The sequence below is a fragment of the Humulus lupulus genome, chromosome 8 (assembly GCF_963169125.1).
Source record: "Humulus lupulus chromosome 8, drHumLupu1.1, whole genome shotgun sequence".
NCBI lineage: Eukaryota > Viridiplantae > Streptophyta > Magnoliopsida > Rosales > Cannabaceae > Humulus > Humulus lupulus.
Genome location: NC_084800.1, coordinates 172,463,214 through 172,483,294, shown reverse-complemented (window position 1 = coordinate 172,483,294; position 20,081 = coordinate 172,463,214). Strand labels below are relative to the sequence as shown.

General features: G+C 34.8%; 1 protein-coding gene across 1 annotated transcript; it reads left to right on the top strand.

Annotated features, from left to right (window-relative positions):
- The first annotated feature begins 899 nt into the window (after positions 1-899).
- Positions 900-2,300, top strand: LOC133796262 (uncharacterized). The gene is made up of 2 exons (XM_062233736.1): positions 900-1,447; positions 1,547-2,300. Exons 1-2 carry the CDS (start codon positions 900-902, stop codon positions 2,298-2,300), a joined length of 1,302 nt encoding a protein of 433 aa, XP_062089720.1.
- Positions 2,301-20,081: the final 17,781 nt, after the last annotated feature.

The following is a 20,081-nucleotide window of genomic DNA, read 5'->3' as shown; positions in this document are numbered from 1 at the left end:
ATCGATTCCAATCTGGGTACAACTGGATGATCTTGAGCTGAAATATTGGGGAGAAAAGTCCTTATTCAAGATTATCAGTCAAGTAGGAAAGCCTCTGATGGTCGACTCTATCACTAAAATTAGGGACAAGTTAAGCTATCCTAGGGTTCTCATTGAAGTTTCTCTGAAGCAAGTTTTTCCAGATTTGGTTTGGTTTGAGGATGAACATGGTAGTAACACTTTAGTGGCTGTTACGTATGAGTGGAAACCAATAATCTGTGACCACTGTAAAGGAATGGGTCATGACACCAGTATGTGTAGGCAAAAAGAAGGAAGAAAGCCAGAATGGGTGGTTAAGAAAACAGAGAAATCGGTTGAGCAGGGAGAGTCAACACTAGAATTGAATAAGGATATGGCACCTAATCTGAACACAAGTGTTGATCCGGATGGTTTCAAGCCAGCAACGAAAGTTTGGAAGGTTAAAGCACAGGACCCTCTAGCTAACACTTCTGTTACTAATTCATTTCAGGTGCTAGATTTGAATGGGGGGGAATTGGTGCAAAATGAACATAAGGAACAGCAGTGCCAAAAAGTGATAGATGTTGGAGCTCAAAGTAAAAATACAGGAGGAGGGGGAGCACCTCCTCTTTCAAATGGATAAAGTAATTAGCTGGAATGTCCGAGGGATTAACAACCAACAAAAACAGCGATTAGTAAAGCAATTCATTGCTTCTCAGAGAGTTGGTTTGGTTGGTCTGCTCGAGACAAGAGTGAAGGCTCAGAAGCTAGGAGCCTTATATTTGAATTTGTTTGCTGGTTGGTGCTTCACTTCAAATAATGCATGGCATTCGGGAGGCCGAATTGTGGTTAGCTGGAACCCCTCTAGTTTTCATATTAATATCATTAAGTGTACAAGCCAGATGATCCATCTTGGAGTTACAACTGTTGACAATAAGAATTTCTTTTTTGTCACTTATGTTTATGCTTTTAATGATGAGGAGGGGAGGAAATGGCTCTGGAAAGACCTTCAAGATCTGATTGTTAAGGGGCCCTGGATTGTGATGGGTGACTTTAATGACATCTTAGCAAAAGAGGAGAGGATTGGCAATAGAGTTAGATATAAGACCTCCACTGACTTTATTGACCGTGTAGCAAATTGCCAACTTGAGGATGTCAAATATAGTGGGAATTTTTATACTTGGTGCAATAAACAACATGGAGAGGACAGAATCTATTCTAAGATAGATCGTGTACTAGCAAACCAAGCTTGGCTGAGATTGTACCCGGAAGCTGAGACAGTTTTTGTGAATGAGGGGTTGTTTGATCATACACCAGCTGTCCTCACGGTATATTCAAATGTCACTTGTGGTAGGAAACCTTTCAAGTATTTCAATATGTGGTCTACGCATCCAGATTATTTTAAGAAGATTGAAGAGATCTGGCAACAACATTTTACAGGGACAAAAATGTATAGGCTAATTACCAAGTTGAAGGCACTAAAGCCAGTGTTCAAGGAGATCAACACTCAATGATACTCTGATATAATTAGTGCCGAAATTCATGCTAGAGATCATCTAGCTGGCTGTCAAGATAGGCTTAAGTGTGATCCTTTAAACTCTGTATTGCATGGTATAGAGTTGGAGGCTAAGAATAAGTATACAAAGGTTCACAAGGATTATATCTCTTTTTTACAGCAGAAGTCTAAACTAAATTGGGCTAGAAATGGGGATGAGAATTCAACTTTGTTTCATCTCAGTATTCGGGAACGAAGAAGGCAAAACAGAATTCTATCTATTATTGATGCAAGAGGGAATCGGGTAGATGAACCTGTACAAGTCATTGAAGCTTTTTTAAGCTTCTATCAAGAGCTTTTGGGTAGTAAGATGCTACAAAGAAAGAAAGTATTGGCTGGAGTGATGTTTCAAGGTCCTACAGTAACAGAGTCCCAATCAGAGCTACTTTTGAAAGATTACTCAAAAGAAGAGGTTAGGAAAGTGATATTCGAAATCCCTGGAAATAAAGCACCCGGACCGAATGGTTATGGGAGTTGCTTTTACCAAGAAAACTGGAATTTAATTGGAGATGAAGTTGTTGAAGCTATTTTCTCCTTCTTAAAGACTGGGCAGCTGTTTAAAGAGATAAATTCCACAGTGATTACACTTGTTCCTAAAACCAAATGCCGGAATACAGTAAAGGATTACAGGCCAATAGCATGTTGCAATGTCATTTATAAAGCAGCTACGAAGCTAATTTGCTCGAGGCTCAAAACAGTTCTCCCTAGTATTGTGGCGCAAAATCAAGGAGGGTTTGTTCATGGTTGATTTATAGCGCACAACATCATGATTTGCCAAGACTTAGTCTGTAATTATGGGAGGAAATCCTCAAAAGCCAGTTGTTTAATTAAGCTAGACTTACAAAAGGCTTATGATACCATTGAGTGGAGTTTTATAGAAGAAGTGTTGTATGGTTTTCATTTCCCTGAACATTTCATTCAGCTGGTCATGACATGTATAAGAACACCTCGATTTTCACTTATGATTAATGGGTCGATGCATGGATATTTTGAGGCTAAAAGAGGGTTGCGACAAGGGGATCTGATGTCACCTCTTATTTTTGTACTGGGAATGGAATACCTCACAAGAATAATGCAAAAAGTTGGCCAGAAATCTGACTTTGCTTTTCATAACAGGTGTAGGGAGCTGAAGCTAAATCATCTAATGTTTGCGGATGATGTACTTCTGTTCTGCAATGGGGATTATAAGAGCATATGTTATCTACTACAGGGCCTCAAATTATATTCGCAAACATCAGGACTACAGCCTAATGCTTCGAAATCTGCAATATTCTGCAGTGGGATGAGCTCAAATGAGGTGCAGCGCATTTTGGAAGTTTCAGGTTTTAGGAAGAGTAAGGTACCGTTCAATTACTTAGGTGTGCCCATCTGTCCTAAGCGCATCTCTTCAAAGGAATGTAGCTTGCTAGTGGATAAAATGACTGCTAGGATCAGGACTTGGAGCACAAGGAATATTTCTTTTGCAGGGAGGGCAGTCTTGATTAACTCTGTTCTCCTCTCAATTCAGTCCTACTGGAGTCAAATTATGTTGCTGCCTAGGAAGGTGATTAAAGAGATTGAAGCTATATGCCGAGTATTCTTGTGGATAGGTAAACAGGTGATGGTTGGAGTAAGGCAAATAGCTTGGGATAGCTTGTGCAAGCCTAAAGTAGCAGGAGGCATAGGCATCAAGAAAATTTCTGAATGGAACAAAGCTGCTATGTTTAAATATGTATGGGCAGTAGCAGCCAAAGAAGACAATTTGTGGGTTAGATGGGTGCATAGTGTGTACATAAAAGGTGGAGTATGGTGGGATTACATGGCACCAGCTCATGGCAGCTGGTATTGGAGGAAGGTTGTAGCAGTTAAAGAGCAAATGAAGCCTCTTGTCGATACAGTTATGTTTACTCACAGGAAGTATAAGATAGCAGAGGGATATAGACTTCTTAATCCAGTACATGATATGGTTAATTGGAGCAAGGAGGTTTGGGGGAGATTGAATACCCCAAAGCACAGTTTCATGTTATGGTTAGCTATCCAAGACAGATTGAAGACTAAAGCAAGATTACATAGTTTCAATATTCTTCCTGAAGCTAAATGTCAGTTTTGCAAAATGGTAGATGAAACAACTACTCACTTCTTCTTTGACTGCCCATATTCTAGTGAGTGTCTTCAACAGGTTAAGAACTGGGTCTGCTGGAGCATAAATGCGAGCCAACTACCTGGTATTGTGAGGGTGATTGGCAGAATGAAGGCAACAAGGTTCAGGAAAATGGTACTTTCAGCAATTATGGCTGCACTGGTGTACCATTTATGGAGGGCAAGAAATGAAAGTATTTGGTTATCCTCCCTTGATAATCCAACAAGCATTGTACAGAAGACTAAAGCAGCTAGTAAGATTAGAATCCAAAGTGTATGGCCAAAAAAAGTATCTGCTAAAGATCTTGAATGGTATACTGTATTATAAATAGAATATAACCATTGTACAGCTAAAAGAAGTATGTTTGGGCCTTATGTTTGGGCCTTAATGGGTGCCATTTGTTTGTAAATTGGGTTTGAAAGTAATGAAATGCACTGCTGAGTTACCAAAAAAAAAAATTCTATTCAAGATATCAATAAAATTTTATTTATATTATATTATTTTGCTTGTGGTTAATTTTATTCTTCATAATTAAGGAAAAAGGTGATACACAATCTTATATATATTTCATTAGCATCAAATTGTATAAATTGTGATATGAAAAATACTGTATATAATACTAAAATTATGTTATTTTTAAATTTACTATAATAATTCTTTATAAGTGGCAAAAAGTGTTATATAAATTATTATAAATAAGAGCATGAAACATTTATCCATTTATTTAAATAAGACAACAAAAGTGTTATTGTAGATTGAACTTACTTTCAAAAAATAATACTTAGAAAATTTCTAATAATTGTTCAATATATAATTCATCACTGTTAGTCCAATTTCTACGAAAACATATTTGGCAAAAGTTTTCTTTGAAATAATGTACTATCCTATATGTAAATAAGACTTAAACAAGTAATCAGAACCAAATTTATTATAGGATCGAGTGCAAAAATATATATGGATAGAAGACAGTATGAAAAACTTGAAGATAAGTAGGCTCTGTACTAAAGCCACAGCTTTCACAAGCCCAACCTCATGACCATTCAAAGAAGAAAACGAATTACGAAAACATAGCCAAGAAACACCTCAAAGGAGTTGAAGAGATGAACACACTACAATACAAGGTCTATTGTGGTGCCATATGTCGCCCAGTAGACTCTAAATGTCATTAGAATAAGGCCTCAATCCTATTGCACCAATATGTAGCTGCAAAAATACTTCACTGCAACTCCTTTCATCATTACAATGGTTATTTCGCAGCAATATTTGTTGCCGAAAGTGATCCCAATATCGTTGTAATGGATTGCCAAAAGTATAATAATTTGAAAAAATTAAGTTTTATTTAATTATTTAGGACCTTTTGAAGTGATAAATGTCACTGCAATTGAGGTTTAAAAGAATAAAACTTTAGAAATAAATGAAAATTTAATTAATAATATTTTGTATAATAATGTAATAAGATTCTATATAAATTTACAAAATTAGTTACTAATTGTTTTAAGTTAACATTAATATACTACTATTCATTAATTATTTTGACAATTCAAAATACTCAAATTGTGAAAAGAATAAACAAACTACCATAACATAAATTAGGAGACATCATCCTCCACCATTGTTGGCGGTGGCTGAGGTTGTGGCACCTCAGCGTTGAGCATCTGCAAGATTTCTTGAAGATTAATTCACGTGGCATGGGAATTAGGATTTGGATAAGCCTCGAGTAAGACTTGAGGATTTTGGTATAGTACCTGAAAGTCTTGTTCCTAAGACTGCATGACATCAACTATTTTCTCCAACATTCATTGGAATATATCTAATAGAACCGAAGGCTACTGCGGCAGTGCGGTCTGCATGTGTGTAGGATGGCGTCTAGCTAAATTTGACTACCACTAAGGATCCCTTTAATTTGCACCTATGTTCTCAATTGTGGCCACGTCGTTCAAACAGTACATTTTTCACGATGCCTCTATGGTCGAGGCATTAGAAAACGATGATGCTTGTTGGGTTTCTCTTGCCACATCTTCCATCATCTTATTTCGTTATAAAAGAAACATCATATATAGTTACGAAACAAAAGCAATACAAGAACAACTTTTTATCATAACAAAGTTAAATAATAAAAAAATAGTATGTTTTAGCAGTCACTTTTAGCTTGCTGAAAATGACAAACAAATCATTTTTCATTTAGCACAAGTTTCCGCTAGCTGTAAATTAATAAATCTCCGTAACTCTTTAATTTTCGAGTCCGATAATTGACAAAATTTTTAAAGAATAATGTTACATAAATAAATTAAGAGAAATTAATTAACATATCTAATATTTATTATTATTTCAATTAACATACCTAATTACTTCACTTATTAATTTATGTACTTAATAGTTTTAATATATTACTTGTTCACTTTTTAAAATATTATATCGTAAAACCTCTTTATATACAGTAATAATATTGGACCAACATATTTTATTATTACGAAGAGGTTATAACTTAATAAATTATGTCTATAAAATGTTTTAAATATAAACATTTAAATCTAAATTAAATAATAATTGATAAAACATGTCAAATTTAATATACAATCATTGATAAACAAAAATATCATAAAGCTATAGCTACAATGTACATATCTATATAATGTTGAAAATATATAAAATTATTTAAGAAGTAAAAATTGATAATTAATTTTATCATAAATTTTTACTATGTATTAGATAACATATATATAAATATTAAAACAATTATTACTATATCTGGAGATATATTTTCTAAAGACACGTCATCATGAAATTTCATAACTTATATTACAATGTGCAATTTATTCTTTTTTATGTGGCATCAAGTCACTACAAGAAACCAGTTCTTTGCCGGCGTAATTCGTAATTGCGCCGGCAAAAATCACTTTCACCGGCGCAATTCATGAATTGCGCCGGCAAAAATCAAACCCTATGCCGGCGCAATTTAACGCCGGAAAAGATGACTTTTGCCGGCGCAAGTCGGGGTTGCGCCGGCAAAAGTAATGCCAGATTTTTCAAAATAAGCGTACAAACTTTTGCCGGCGCCTTTCACCTAACGCGCCGGCAAAAGTCAACGTGTTTTTAAATTTTTACACGTTTGAAATAAAAAGTAGGTGGGCTTACTTTTGCCGGCGCGTTTCGTTGCGCCGGTAAAAGTGAAAAAACGCGCCGGCAAAAGTCGACATAATTAAAACGACATCGTTTTACTTTAGGGTTTACTTAAACACTTTTGCCGGCGCATTTTTAGACTTTTGCCGGCGCAACTAAACGCGCCGGCAAAAGTCTTAACGATATATCTCAGCCGCAGCCTCCTTCTTCCCCATTTCTGTTCTGAGTTTGTAAGCTCTCTCTCTCTCTCTCCTCTGTGATAGTCTCCGACCACCGGTGTCCCATAATCCCACGCCGTGGCTCAAGTTATATATTGAAGCATCTCTCAAGGTTAGTAAAATGAGAAATTTTTTAACATTTTTGGATTTTTTTCTCAATATTATGTTTTGTAATTGTATTTTTTTTTTGTTATTCTCTCCCTATGAACAGGTGTGTTGTAACTCTCTCGGTGAAACAAATGCAAAGGTTAGTTTATATATATATTTATATATGTTTATATATATTTCGGTTTATATATATATTTATATATGATTATATATATATGTATATATTTATATATATTAGTTATATCCGAATATATATATGTATATATTTATATATATGTATATATTTATATATATTAGTTATATCCGAATATATATATGTATATATTTATATATATTAGTTTATATATATGTATATATTTATATATATTAGTTATATCCGAATATATATATATATATATTAGTTATATCTGAATATATATCTATACTTAAATTTGGTTTTTTTTTTTATATATCTATATATATGTTTGTATATGGATATATGTTTATGTATTTCTGTAAATGGGTGTGTATATATGTTTATTTAATGTTAAATTTTTGTAGAAATTGATTAATATAAATGTATGTGTGTGATATTTGTTATTATAATTATATTTTTCTGTTTATAAAATAAATAAATGTGTAGTTTTAAAAAAATGATATTAATAATGAAAAAGAAAATATAATTTTAGTATTTATTAAAAAAAATTTGATTTGAGAATGTATATTTTTTTAATTTTAATGCTTAATATGTATATTAAAAAATAGATTAGATTATGTATATTAAAAAAAAATATATTATATTTTTTATATTAAATATTATTTGTTTATAAATATTTACTAAATAAATTGTTTTGATGTTACTGATATAGAAAGATTTGATATATGTTATTAATCTTGGTTTATGTTGTGCATGTTATGAGAATGTTCTGTATATTGCTCTGGGACTATTCTGGTTATATATGTGTTTAATTTGTAGGTTTTTAAATTTTTGGGATAGTTTGAAATATAGTCGTTATGCTGCCCAATTTTTGTTGGAGTTAGTAAAATTAATAAAAGTTTAATAATTAATTAAATAAATATTTAAGTATAATTAAAAATTCATCAAAAAAATAATTTTTAACTATAATTTAAATAAAATAAAATTACCAATCATAATAATTAATAATTAATAATTAATTTTAACATTAATATTAGATGTTTTGTAATTGAAAAAGTTAAAAATATAAATGATTTAATAAAATATAAATATAATAAAATTATTATTGATTAAGTAAATAATCCAATACAAATTAAAGAATTTAATAAAAAATTACAAAATGGAGATTAATGTATAATTAAATTAATTTTAAATTAAAAGTAATAAATAAGTAAATGTTAAAGTAGACTAGTCAACGGACACGTGGCAGTACATGATTGATAAAATTTGTTATTATTCTTAAAATATTTTTTAATTTAACAAAAAAATAAAATTTACATTTTTTAAAAAAAAATTCAAAATTTTTTTCAACTTAAGATTAAGTATGAAAAATACATTTTTTTTAAAATTTAATTTTATATTGTTAATATCCTCAAAATTTTTAATTTATTATTATTAAAATCTTCCTATTTATCATTTTGTCTACTTGTTTTCAATTAAAGATTAAGTAATTTTGTTTAAAATCTAAGCAATAATTTAAGATTAAATATTTTTTTTACTTAATCCTAAATAATTGATTAAAAGCAGCAAATTTGATTTTTTTTTTGTAAAAAATGAAAAAAAAAATTATTTTTTGTTACCTTTAAATTGGAAAACAATAAATTGGATTTTTAAAAAAAAATAAAAAATATAAAATGTTTTTTTTTATGAAAAATTATTTAAAATAATAATAATAATAATGTGTACCAATCATGTGGTGTCACGTGTCATTTAAGTGTTAGTAAGTTGTAAGTTTGAGTAATTTAGCCGGAAATATCTCTATAAATAATTATTTTTGCCAGAGATAGGATATTATTATCAGTTAGTGATAATTAGGGAGACAAACAGTCATGAAATACTTTGACTATCATTTCCCTTATTTTAAGACAATTATTAATATTTTCTTAATTATTTCGCTTAAAGATGGCAAGCGACAGAAGCTGGATGAGTGCGAGGAATCGTTGGTCTCTGGAGTATAGAAATGGTGTTAAGGAGTTCTTCGATATCGCCAAAAATCAGTTGAACGATCGGGGTTTGGTTCGCTGTCCGTGCAAGAAATGTGGGAATGTTAAGTTCCAGCCTATAAATGCAATTTCGATGCATTTATTCAACAATGGCATCGTACAGTCCTACAAAGTGTGGCATTACCATGGAGAGGCGCTGCCGTCGCCACCAGCTGTGGTACGAGATCATGATAGAGATGAGATAGCGGATATCCTGGAGGATGTTTACGCTGAAGATGACGTTCCCCATGGAAACTATAATGATCCTCCCCAAGATGATCCTCAACATCGCGACAAGTATGACAATTTATTTAAGGAGATGTCAAGTGAACTGTACCCGGGTTGCCGAAAGTATTCCGCGTTGAACTTCTTGGTGAAGCTGATGCATCTCAAAGTAATTAACAAGTGCAGCAATCATTACTTTGATGGTTTGCTGGAATTGTTAGTCGACGCTATGCCTGACGGAACAATTTTACCTAAGTCTAACTATGAGGCGAAGGCAAAGTTGCGGAGTATTGGATTGGGATATGAGTCCATCGATGCTTGCAAGCATGACTGTGCACTGTTTTGGAAGGAGAATGCGAATTTGGAATTCTGTCCGGTTTGTGGTGAGTGTCGCTGGCAAGATAATCGTGGGAACGGGAAGAAAGTGGCCCATAAGGTCATGCGGTACTTTCCGTTGACGCCGAGATTGAAAAGGCTGTACAGTTCCAGATATACTGCAGAGGATATGAGATGGCACTATTCTAAAAGGCCAAGGGAAGATGGTGTGATGAGGCACCCCGCTGACAGTAAGGCGTGGAAGCACCTTGATGAGTTGTACCCATCTTTCGCAGCCGAACCTCGAAATGTTAGGCTTGGGTTGGCTACAGATGGTTTCAATCCTTTTGGGAACATGAGCAACTCTTACAGCATGTGGCCTGTAATACTTGTCCCATACAACTTGCCGCCGTGGAAGTGCATGAAACCACAGTCATTAATGTTGTCTATTCTTATTCCAGGTCCTTCTTCACCTGGAAAAGATATCGATGTCTATATGAGACCTTTGGTTGACGAGTTGAAGGAGTTATGGATGAATGGTGTCGAGACAAGAGATGCATACAATAGTACATTGTTCAATATGCGTGCAGCAGTCTTGTGGACCATTAACGACTACCCAGCTTATGCTATGATGTCTGGGTGGAGCACAAAAGGGTACAAGGCGTGTCCCACATGCAATGAAGAAACTCCCTCTGTAGGGATTAGAAGTAAAATTGCATACATTGGCCATAGGAGATTTCTTGATATGGATCATGAATGGAGGAGCAAACGAGCACTATTCGACGGTAACAGGGAACTCAGGCCACCACCGAAACATTACTCCGGTGATGATGTTTTGAAGCAATTAGAGAATTTGCTGATTAGACATCCTGGGAAACACAAAGAATTTGGTGGTGTGAAACGCAAAAGGGCTCCGATTGAACTTAATTGGTCGAAGAAGAGCATATTTTTCGAGCTTGATTATTGGAAGGAGTTATTGTTGAGGCATAATTTGGACGTAATGCACATTGAGAAGAATGTTTGCGACAGTGTCTTGGGAACTTTGTTGAACTTAGAGGGAAAATCTAAAGACACTGACAAGGCAAGACTTGATCTAGCAGACATGAAAATTAGGGAAAAACTCCACCTCCGCAAAGAGGGAAACAAGTGGAAGAAACCGCACGCCAGTTACACCCTCAGTGTCCCGGAGCGTCGAGTTTTCTGTGAATTTGTGAAGTCAGTTGAATTCCCGGACGGTTTTGCTGCAAACCTTTCGAAGAATGTCAATGTCAATGATGGCAAGATAACTGGGTTGAAATCACATGATTGCCACGTGTTGTTTCAGCAGTTGTTGCCCGCCGTACTTAGGTCGTTTTTGGTTCCGGAAGTTCGGAAGCCAATTATTGAGTTGTGCGGTTTTTTCAAAAAACTTTGTGCACGGACTTTGAATGTGAAAGACCTTGAGAAGATGGAGACAGACATTATCACCATTTTATGCAAGTTGGAAATGATATTTCCTCCAGCATTTTTCGATATTATGGTGCATTTGGTTTTGCACCTTCCGAAAGAGGCAATTCTTGGCGGTCCCGTGCACTTTAGGTGGATGTATCCCATTGAACGTTCGATGGGAGTTTATAAACAATATGTAAGAAATCGTGCACGTCCTGAAGGTTCAATCGCAGAAGCTTACGTGGTGAACGAGGCTTTAACCTTTTGCTCAATGTACCTGCGGGGGGTTGAGACTCGATTCAATCGACCTGAGAGGAATGACGATCGCGTTGAATCCCAACCAAATCGGGAATATTCTATTTATAAGGCTGTTGGTCGTCCATTTGGTAAGAAATCAAGTATGCTCCTCAATCCGCAGTTAAAGCAAAAGGCTGAGTGGTATATCTTGAACAATTGTGCCGAAATTAAGGAGTACCTTAGGTGTGTTTTCTAGTATTTTTTCAATAATGATGTTTGGTTTATATACCGAGTAAATGCCAAAATCATAGTTTTTTTGTTCATTTGTAGTGAGCATATGGATGAATTAAGAAGACGGGGGGGCTTGAATCTTGAAGTTCAACAAGAAACTGATTTTCCTCAGTGGTTCAAAGAAAGAGTATGTATATTAGTCAATTCTTTTCTGAAACCTCACTTAGTCAATCCAAAACTAACTTTCAATGTTAATGTTGATAGGTGAACGGTTTGCATGAGTCAACACCTACTGAAGTGAATAATGAATTGTATGCTCTCGCAAACAAATCAAGCGGCACCGTGTATTCATATCCAGGGATGATAGTGAATGGTGTGAAATTTGTGACTCGTGGTCGTGATATGAAGCTTAAAACACAAAATTGCGGTGTAATGGTGCCAAGTGAGGAAGGAGTGAACTACTATGGAGTTTTGGAAGAAGTAATTGAATTGTCCTACTTGATGGGTTACAGTGTTGTCCTATTCAAGTGTAGATGGTTCAATACAAGTAGAATTAAAGTGGAATCCAATTTTACGAGCGTATATGTGAAAGAAGAATGTTATAAAGATGATCCTTTCGTTCTCGCATCTCAAGCGAAGTTGGTGTATTATCTTCGAGATGTGAAAAATGGGGATGATTGGAGGCTCGTTAATGAATACATTCCAAGGAATGTATGGGATTTCACAAATTCCGATGTTGATGATACTGAGACCACAAATGATATACCAATATTGCAAGAAGTTAATTCTTCTTCATTTCAGTTGTGGGTAGAACTTCCAATTTTTGATAATCTTCAGTATGATCGGGTTGATGTCAATGCCACTGAAGTGCACAACGTTGATGATTTGGTTGGCGAAGGTTCAGATGAATTTGTTGTCGATGATGAAGTTGAATTTGAAGACGACACGTTGGTCGAGTATGAAGACGATGAGGATGACGATAATGTTCTAGTCGATAGTGATAGTGATAGTGATGTTCGTAATGATGTTGTAGTTAGTGATGACGAGGACAGTGATATGTAATTTAAACAAGTGTATGTAACTTTTTATTTAATTCAATGAAAAGTTTATTTATTATCATTAATTAATGATAGTATTAGATATAGGTACACATGCACCTATTGGATGCTTTGGGGATAGTCAATGTATTCATGTACTGGTACTCATTTTTTCAATATATTTGATGAAATATGTTGAAAAAATGGGTAGTCGCACATGTCTGCTTACTATCTCCAAGGGATCTATTAGGTCGGAATAGGGTAGGTTGGGAAAGACAATAAGTAATAAAATGTTAATTCAATAACAAAAAATAATAGTGATGCACCTAGTGGATGCCTTGGGGATAGACAATGTATTCATGTACTGGTACTCATTTTTTCAATATATTTGATGAAATATGTTGAAAAAATGGGTAGTCGCACATGTCTGCTTACTATCTCCAAGGGATCTACTAGGTCGGAATATGGTAGGTTGGGAAAGACAATAAGTAATAAAATGTTAATTCAATAACAAAAAATAATAGCGATGCACCTAGTGGATGCCTTGGGGATAGTCAATGTATTCATGTACTGGTACTCATTTTTTCAATATATTTGATGAAATATGTTGAAAAAATGGGTAGTCGCACATGTCTGCTTACTATCTCCAAAGAATCTATTAGGTCGGAATAGGGTAGGTTGGGAAAGACAATAAGTAATAAAATGTTAATTCAATAACAAAAAATAATAGTGATGCACTTAGTGGATGCCTTGGGGATAGACAATGTATTCATGTACTGCTACTCATTTTTTCAAAATGTTTGATGAAATATTTTGAAAAAGTGTGTAGTCGCACATGTCTGCTTACTATCTCCAAGGGATCTACTAGGTCGGAATAGGGTAGGTTAGGAAAGACAATAAGTAATAAAATGTTAATTCAATAACAAAAAATAATAGTGATGCACATAGTGGATGTCTTGGGGATAGACAATGTATTCATGTACTGCTCCTCATTTTTTTTAAATGTTTGATAAACATTTTAAAAAACTGAGGAGAAGTACATGACTTCTTACTATCTCCAAGGGATCCACTAGGTCGGAATAGGGTAGGTTTGGAAATACCATAATGAATAAATGTTAATTTTATAACAAAAAACAATAGACATACATAATTTGAATTAGTTAATTAATGAATATTTTAATGTAGAATGGCCGAAACAAGTAATGACACAGGTGGTGGCTCCAAGAGAGGCAGGGGAGCTTATTACGGTGCCAATATCGAGAAGGAGCTGGCCATCAAAAAAGTTACTCATTTGAAAGTAGAGTTTGATAAAGAAACTGGAAAAGCTATTCAAAAGTACGGCAAGTGGTTCAACAATTCTATGGCTCGTTATTTGCGTAGCACCGTACCCCCAACTACACTAGCTTGGGAACAAGTAAAACCAGCTGATATCGAAGTTATTCGAAAGAGACTATCTGTAAGCATTCTTTAAACCTTTAATAACTCATTATTAAATATTTTGTCTATCTTCAAAATATTTTAACAAATTCCAATTTTAATTGTGATTTTAGGAAAAATTCATTTATCCAGAAGACAATCCAGTAATCAACGATGCCATGGTAAGACAAATGCAAAAACATCTGACTGATTGGCGCCACACGATGAAGAAACACTGGGTAGATGTTGGAGGAGAGGTGGACAATGAGAGAGCGAAGTCAAAACCTTTTGTGTCGATCACTTCTTCTGATTGGGCAGTTCTGTGTGATTTTTGGGTTTCTGATTCTCACCAGGTATGCCGTACATTTTACATTAATTTTTAATTATAAAATTACAATTTAGATTAATGAGTACTGTTTTCTTTTTGAAGCGTATATCGAAGAAAAATAAAGAAGCTCGAGCTAAAATGACCATACCAGGAGGACACGGTTCCAAATCCATCGTTGCCCATGTTTATGATCACGTAAATTATAATAACTTATATCCTTACATTTACGAAAATATTATAAATGTCACAATGTTTAAATAATTTGCTTTTTTAGATGGACCCATCTACTGGCCAGCTCCCGAGCATGATCGACACATTCGAGCACCTGCACAAGAAGAAGGATAAGTGGATTAGTGATGCAGCGGCGACAAAACATGTAAGTTGCATAACCTTAACTAATTTATGATCATTTAACTTTAAAAAAGTTTAGTAAATAATTAATAAATATTAATTATTAATTGTTGTTGTCAATTAGTAATTATTTATTAATTATTAATTAAATTTTTAACAATGAAATCTTTATAATCTATGTGCCAATATTTTTATGATTAATGATTGTGGACTAAGATAAAAAAAGAATGTAATTAATGTTGTCCCCGTATCAGGGAGCTTGTGGACTAAAGTAAATTTGGTCATGAAAATCCATATCTGAATCAAAAACATGTAAATATAGTTGATGTATATGTTTGGAGACGTAAATTCCTCATTAATGGAATTAACTGCACTTACCGTATATATCAACAACATCTTCATGATTTTGATTCAGATATGGATTTTCATGACCAAATTTACTTTAGCCCACTTGCTCCCTGATACGGGAACAAAATTAATTACATTCTTTTTCAGTCACTGGTCTGCAGTCATTAATGATAGGATGTTGGCAGATAGATAATAAAGTTATATTTTATATGTTGTTATATTAAAAATTTATAAGTTAGGTTTTCAAATAATGTTATATTGGAATTCGAAATACGTGCTTTTTATTGTGCAGAATGAGATGACCGAACGTCGAGCATCGCAGAGTACGGCCCCTGCATCATCTGCTGCTTCTTGTGTCGGCGATAATGTCGACGGTCATTTCCCGCCTGATATGGATATTGTCACGGATGTCCTTGGACCCCGCTCGCGTTATAAGAAAGGGTTTGGGGGGTTGCCTAGGTTGAAGGCAATTGGCGCAAAGAGGGCAGCATCTTCGTCAACTTCTCAAATGTCCGGGCAATTGCCACCTGAAGTGGACACCATTTTGCAGCAAAATCAGGACATTATGCTAGAAAATCAGAACCTAAAGAAGCATACGACTAAACTTGAGAGTCGTCAACGGCGTCAAGATCTCCTGCTCAGTGCTTTGTTGAAGCAGGTTGGTCAATTGGCTCCTGGTTTTACTGTTGACTTACCAGACCAGGATTCGGACGAGGACGATGATGCTGATGGGGGCGGGAATGATGAGGCGGCCAGTACTCATTTGTAGAACTTTTTTTCTATTTATTTAAAATTTAATTTATGAGACATTTATTTTACTAAATTACTTTTATATTTTAATGTTTGGTGGAGACAATAAATATTAATAGTTGTAATTTTTTGTTTATTTATTTATAAAATTTTAATTTTATTTTTATTTCTAATTAAATAATATTACTAAAAAATTAAATAATTATTAATATATTAAAATTGAAAATTATTAATTAATATTAATATATTGAAAATAATATTAATAATTTAATACAAATTATTATTTTAAAAATACTTTTACCGGCGCAAAATTACGTCGGCAAAGAGTTTCAATCTTACCTTCACATATACACTTTTACCGGCGCAAAAATGCGCCACTAAAAAATTAAACTATTGCCGGCGCATTATTGCGCCGCTAAAAGTGTTTTCCACAATATCGTGACAGATTTTTTTACCGGCGCATTTATATTTTCACCGGCGTATTTTTTCGTCGCCAAAAAAGTCCATTGCCGGCGCATTATATTTGCGTCGGCAAAAGTGACATTAGCGACGGAGATACGACGCAATTCTTTGCCGGCGCAAAATTGCGTCGGCAAAAACTCCATAGTTTTTGCCGGCGCAAAACCATACTTTTGCCGGCGCAAATTTGCGCCGGCAAAAGTCTCCTTTTTTGTAGTGAGTTGGGGCGAAAATTTTGTATGACTATATAGAAGTTATTCCACTATAGAGTAACACTTTATGGAGTTTTTATTGTAATAATATTTCTTAAATTTATCATAATTTTTATGCATTTAAGCTTTATAAATATTTTTGTAAAATTAATATTATTTAAATTTTATTTCAAAATACACTAATTTCTCTTATTATTGTTTTATATTTTTTTTTATTTTTATCCAAATTCTATAAAAATTACGGCAGAATAATAATTATATTTTGATCTAATATCTCAAAAATTATAAGCCTACAAATAATGTACAAAAGGTATACTCAGATTGTGCAGAACTTTCATATCATATCAATATAAGAGATACTAAATGAAACAAAATTACAAGCATTTATGGAACAATTTTTCTAAAAAAAAAATTATGTAGTTGAGAAAAAATGTTAAGAGATACTATAAGGGAGGATAACCCAAATTAAAAAGGAATTTCTTGGATATGAGAACTAGCCTTAAGAGGACGCTACACAAGAAAGAGACCTCGAAGACTTCATCGACTCAAGCTCCAGCTTCCCTAGAGTCGAGAGGATAGCTCAAGCCTCCTTAAAGCTAGAGAAGGCAAGCTCAAGCCTCCTTCGGGCTACAGGGGGCGAGCTCAAACCTCCCTACAACTAAAGGGTTGAGCTCATTTTCCCCCAAAACACTAAAGGACTGACTTCATGCGAGGTTGACACTGCCCATGGCTACCTAGAATACCAGATTATAGTAACACCAATGAGAGAAATGTCATAGAAAAACAATTCAAGGGTATGAGGTATGATCAAGGGAGTTGTATGAAGAATGCGCTAAGGCGACAGAGTAGGAACTAGGTGCAGTATTAGAATGGCAATGGTCGTACAAGGTTAGAATAAGGTGGAAGCACTACACCACGTCCTTAACAAGTAGCATTCCTGACATTCACCTTACAAACACAAATACAACATACTCTATGCATTGCAACAATATAAGGGCTTTATGACTTTATGCAGGAGACATTGTAAGTGGAGTCATTGTAGGTGTACATCCCACGTCTCCCATTGGTCTCTTATTTCTGTATTATTATTATTATTATTTACTATTGTTAGATGAGTTTGAATATCCTAAATATTCATCCATATTTATTAATTGATATGTGTCTCTTATTTCTTGCATTATTATTATTGTTGTTGTTGTTTGATGAGTTTGAGTGTCTTAAATATTCATCCATAGTGAAGTAAGTTCTAAGATACACATTGTGTGATGTGGTGATAAGAGAGATTATGCACTTGCATGTATTAGTGAAGTAGGTTTTGTAAAATTTTGGTGTGCTGCGAAGATATAAGGAAAAAACTTATAGTGTGTTGTCTGAATAGTTTTTTTTACTGTTTATAAATGGGTAGGTCTTTAGTATAGGGGAGATGCTGCCCAATTTATTTTGTAGATTTATAGGGTCGGGGGTCGGATAATGTCTTTATATAGGGTCTGGATAGGGTCGAGATAGGGTCGGGGGTCGGGATAAGGTCTTTATAGGGTCGAGGGTCAGGATAGTGTCTTTATAGGGTGGGGATAGGTTCAGGGGTCGGGATAAGGTCTTTATAGGGTCAGGATAAGATCTTTATAGGGTCAGGGGTCAGAATAGTGTCTTTATAGGGCCAGGATAGGGTCAGGATAGGGTCGAGCGTCGGGATAAGTTCTTTATAGGGACGGGATAAAGTCGGGGTCGAGATAAGATCTTTTAGGGTTGGGGTCAGGATAGTGTCTTTGTAGGGTTAAGATAAGGATCGAATAGGGTCGGATAGGGTCGGCGTTGGGATAAGGTATTTATAGGGTCGGGGGTTGGAATAAGGTCTTTATACTAACAAACAAATTTGGTCGTATTTAGTTTAAATATGTCAGCAGATGTAGCTCCATGCCATGGCAAAGATGGTGGTGGTTAAGATCCACCGGATCCTACTACGATCCCATCCAGTTGCGAGTCAGGTATTTTAAAATTTATTCTTTATTTATTTATAATTAGACCTTATTATACAACATACTAAATTATATGATGCACTTATTTAAAACAATACAGTAACTTCACCGAAGAGAAAAGGTCGTGGGCCTACCGCTGGAAACATTTAGACGACATAAGGCGAGAATCTGGACATCCACTCCCCATAGTGGTTGACCCTATCACATACAAGGTGGTGGGAACAAAACATGCTGCTTTTTTCATTAGTATAAGTACAATGTCATTAGTAAAGTGAATGCAAAATTTTTAGAATTCACTTTAATAATAATTTTATAATAATTCCAGCACGATTAACATGTTTTCTCTTGATTGTAGCACATCATTCAAATAGATGGGTGACCAGATTATGCCACCCTCATTGATAGTATCGATGCTGAAATGGCTGAGAGATACCAAGATAGGAAAATTAAGTGGCACACCCACTTCAAAAAGTTATATGAAGGACCAGATGATTGAGGCTAGGTCCTAAAGAATCCACCCAAAGATGTCAACGCCGATGAGTGGAAACAAATTTGTAATGCCCTAAACTCCAGGGACCATTACGGTGTGCCTTGTAAATGATGCTAAACCCACTAATCAAGTCATTTGGCCAAAATCGTGTAACTAAGTATGATTAGCGGTTTAGGGATTAAAATTTTTTGTTAAGATTTAAGGTTTCATTAGAACATTTATTATATACATTGGGATCCCAAAAATATAATTTAAAGGTCTATTACAAGAAAATATTTACAACCAGCTGATCTAAGCGGAAAAACAGGGTTTAACCCTAGTTCCTCTTCAAACCTTGGCCGTGGTGGTCGAGTAGCTGCATATGTACACATCGCCACCTAAGCTCTCCAATTCAAGGATGGTCCAACTTTCTTTTGCCTTTACCTGCACCACATAGCACCCATGAGCCGAAGCCCAGCAAGAAAAGTTAATATGCTCATGAACAATAATAACATGTCATCAAATCATAAGGCACACACCTAGCAAATATAGCCTTATTCAAGCAGGCAAATAAATTCACGTATTGATGGGTATCTAGGATAAGGAATCCTGCCCTCTTGAATGGATGACTATCTAGTCAGTCTCAATCAGATAAGTGATTTAACACTGGTGGTTCCGGTAACCATACCAGGCTTATAGCCCTAAGTAGAAGAGTGACAGTTGTACAAGTCACTAAGGTGGGTTCTGTTCCCATTAGCCATGTGAAGATAGGGTCACCGGGGCTTTACAAATAAGTGGACCCTTCACTAGCTTAAACAGGATAGGTGCATGATGACTAGTCACCAACATAACCTACCTCATGACTATAGAGTCATAACCATGGGATTCCGCTTCCTAGCCATGTGACAAACTGTCACCTAGGCCTTTGGCCCTAGCTCTAAGTAACTAGTCTTAGAGTAGTCAAGCACTTTTGATGTTCATCGACCTTAGGGTCGGTCCAGCATCAATGCTCCCAGAGTCATTCA

Bases quoted from the DNA above. Each gene is read 5' to 3' on its own strand.
- LOC133796262 (XM_062233736.1), top strand. From the start codon at position 900: ATGATCCATCTTGGAGTTACAACTGTTGACAATAAGAATTTCTTTTTT. The intron at 1,448-1,546 runs GTATAGGCTAAT...AATTCATGCTAG, and splicing joins CATTTTACAGGGACAAAAAT to AGATCATCTAGCTGGCTGTC.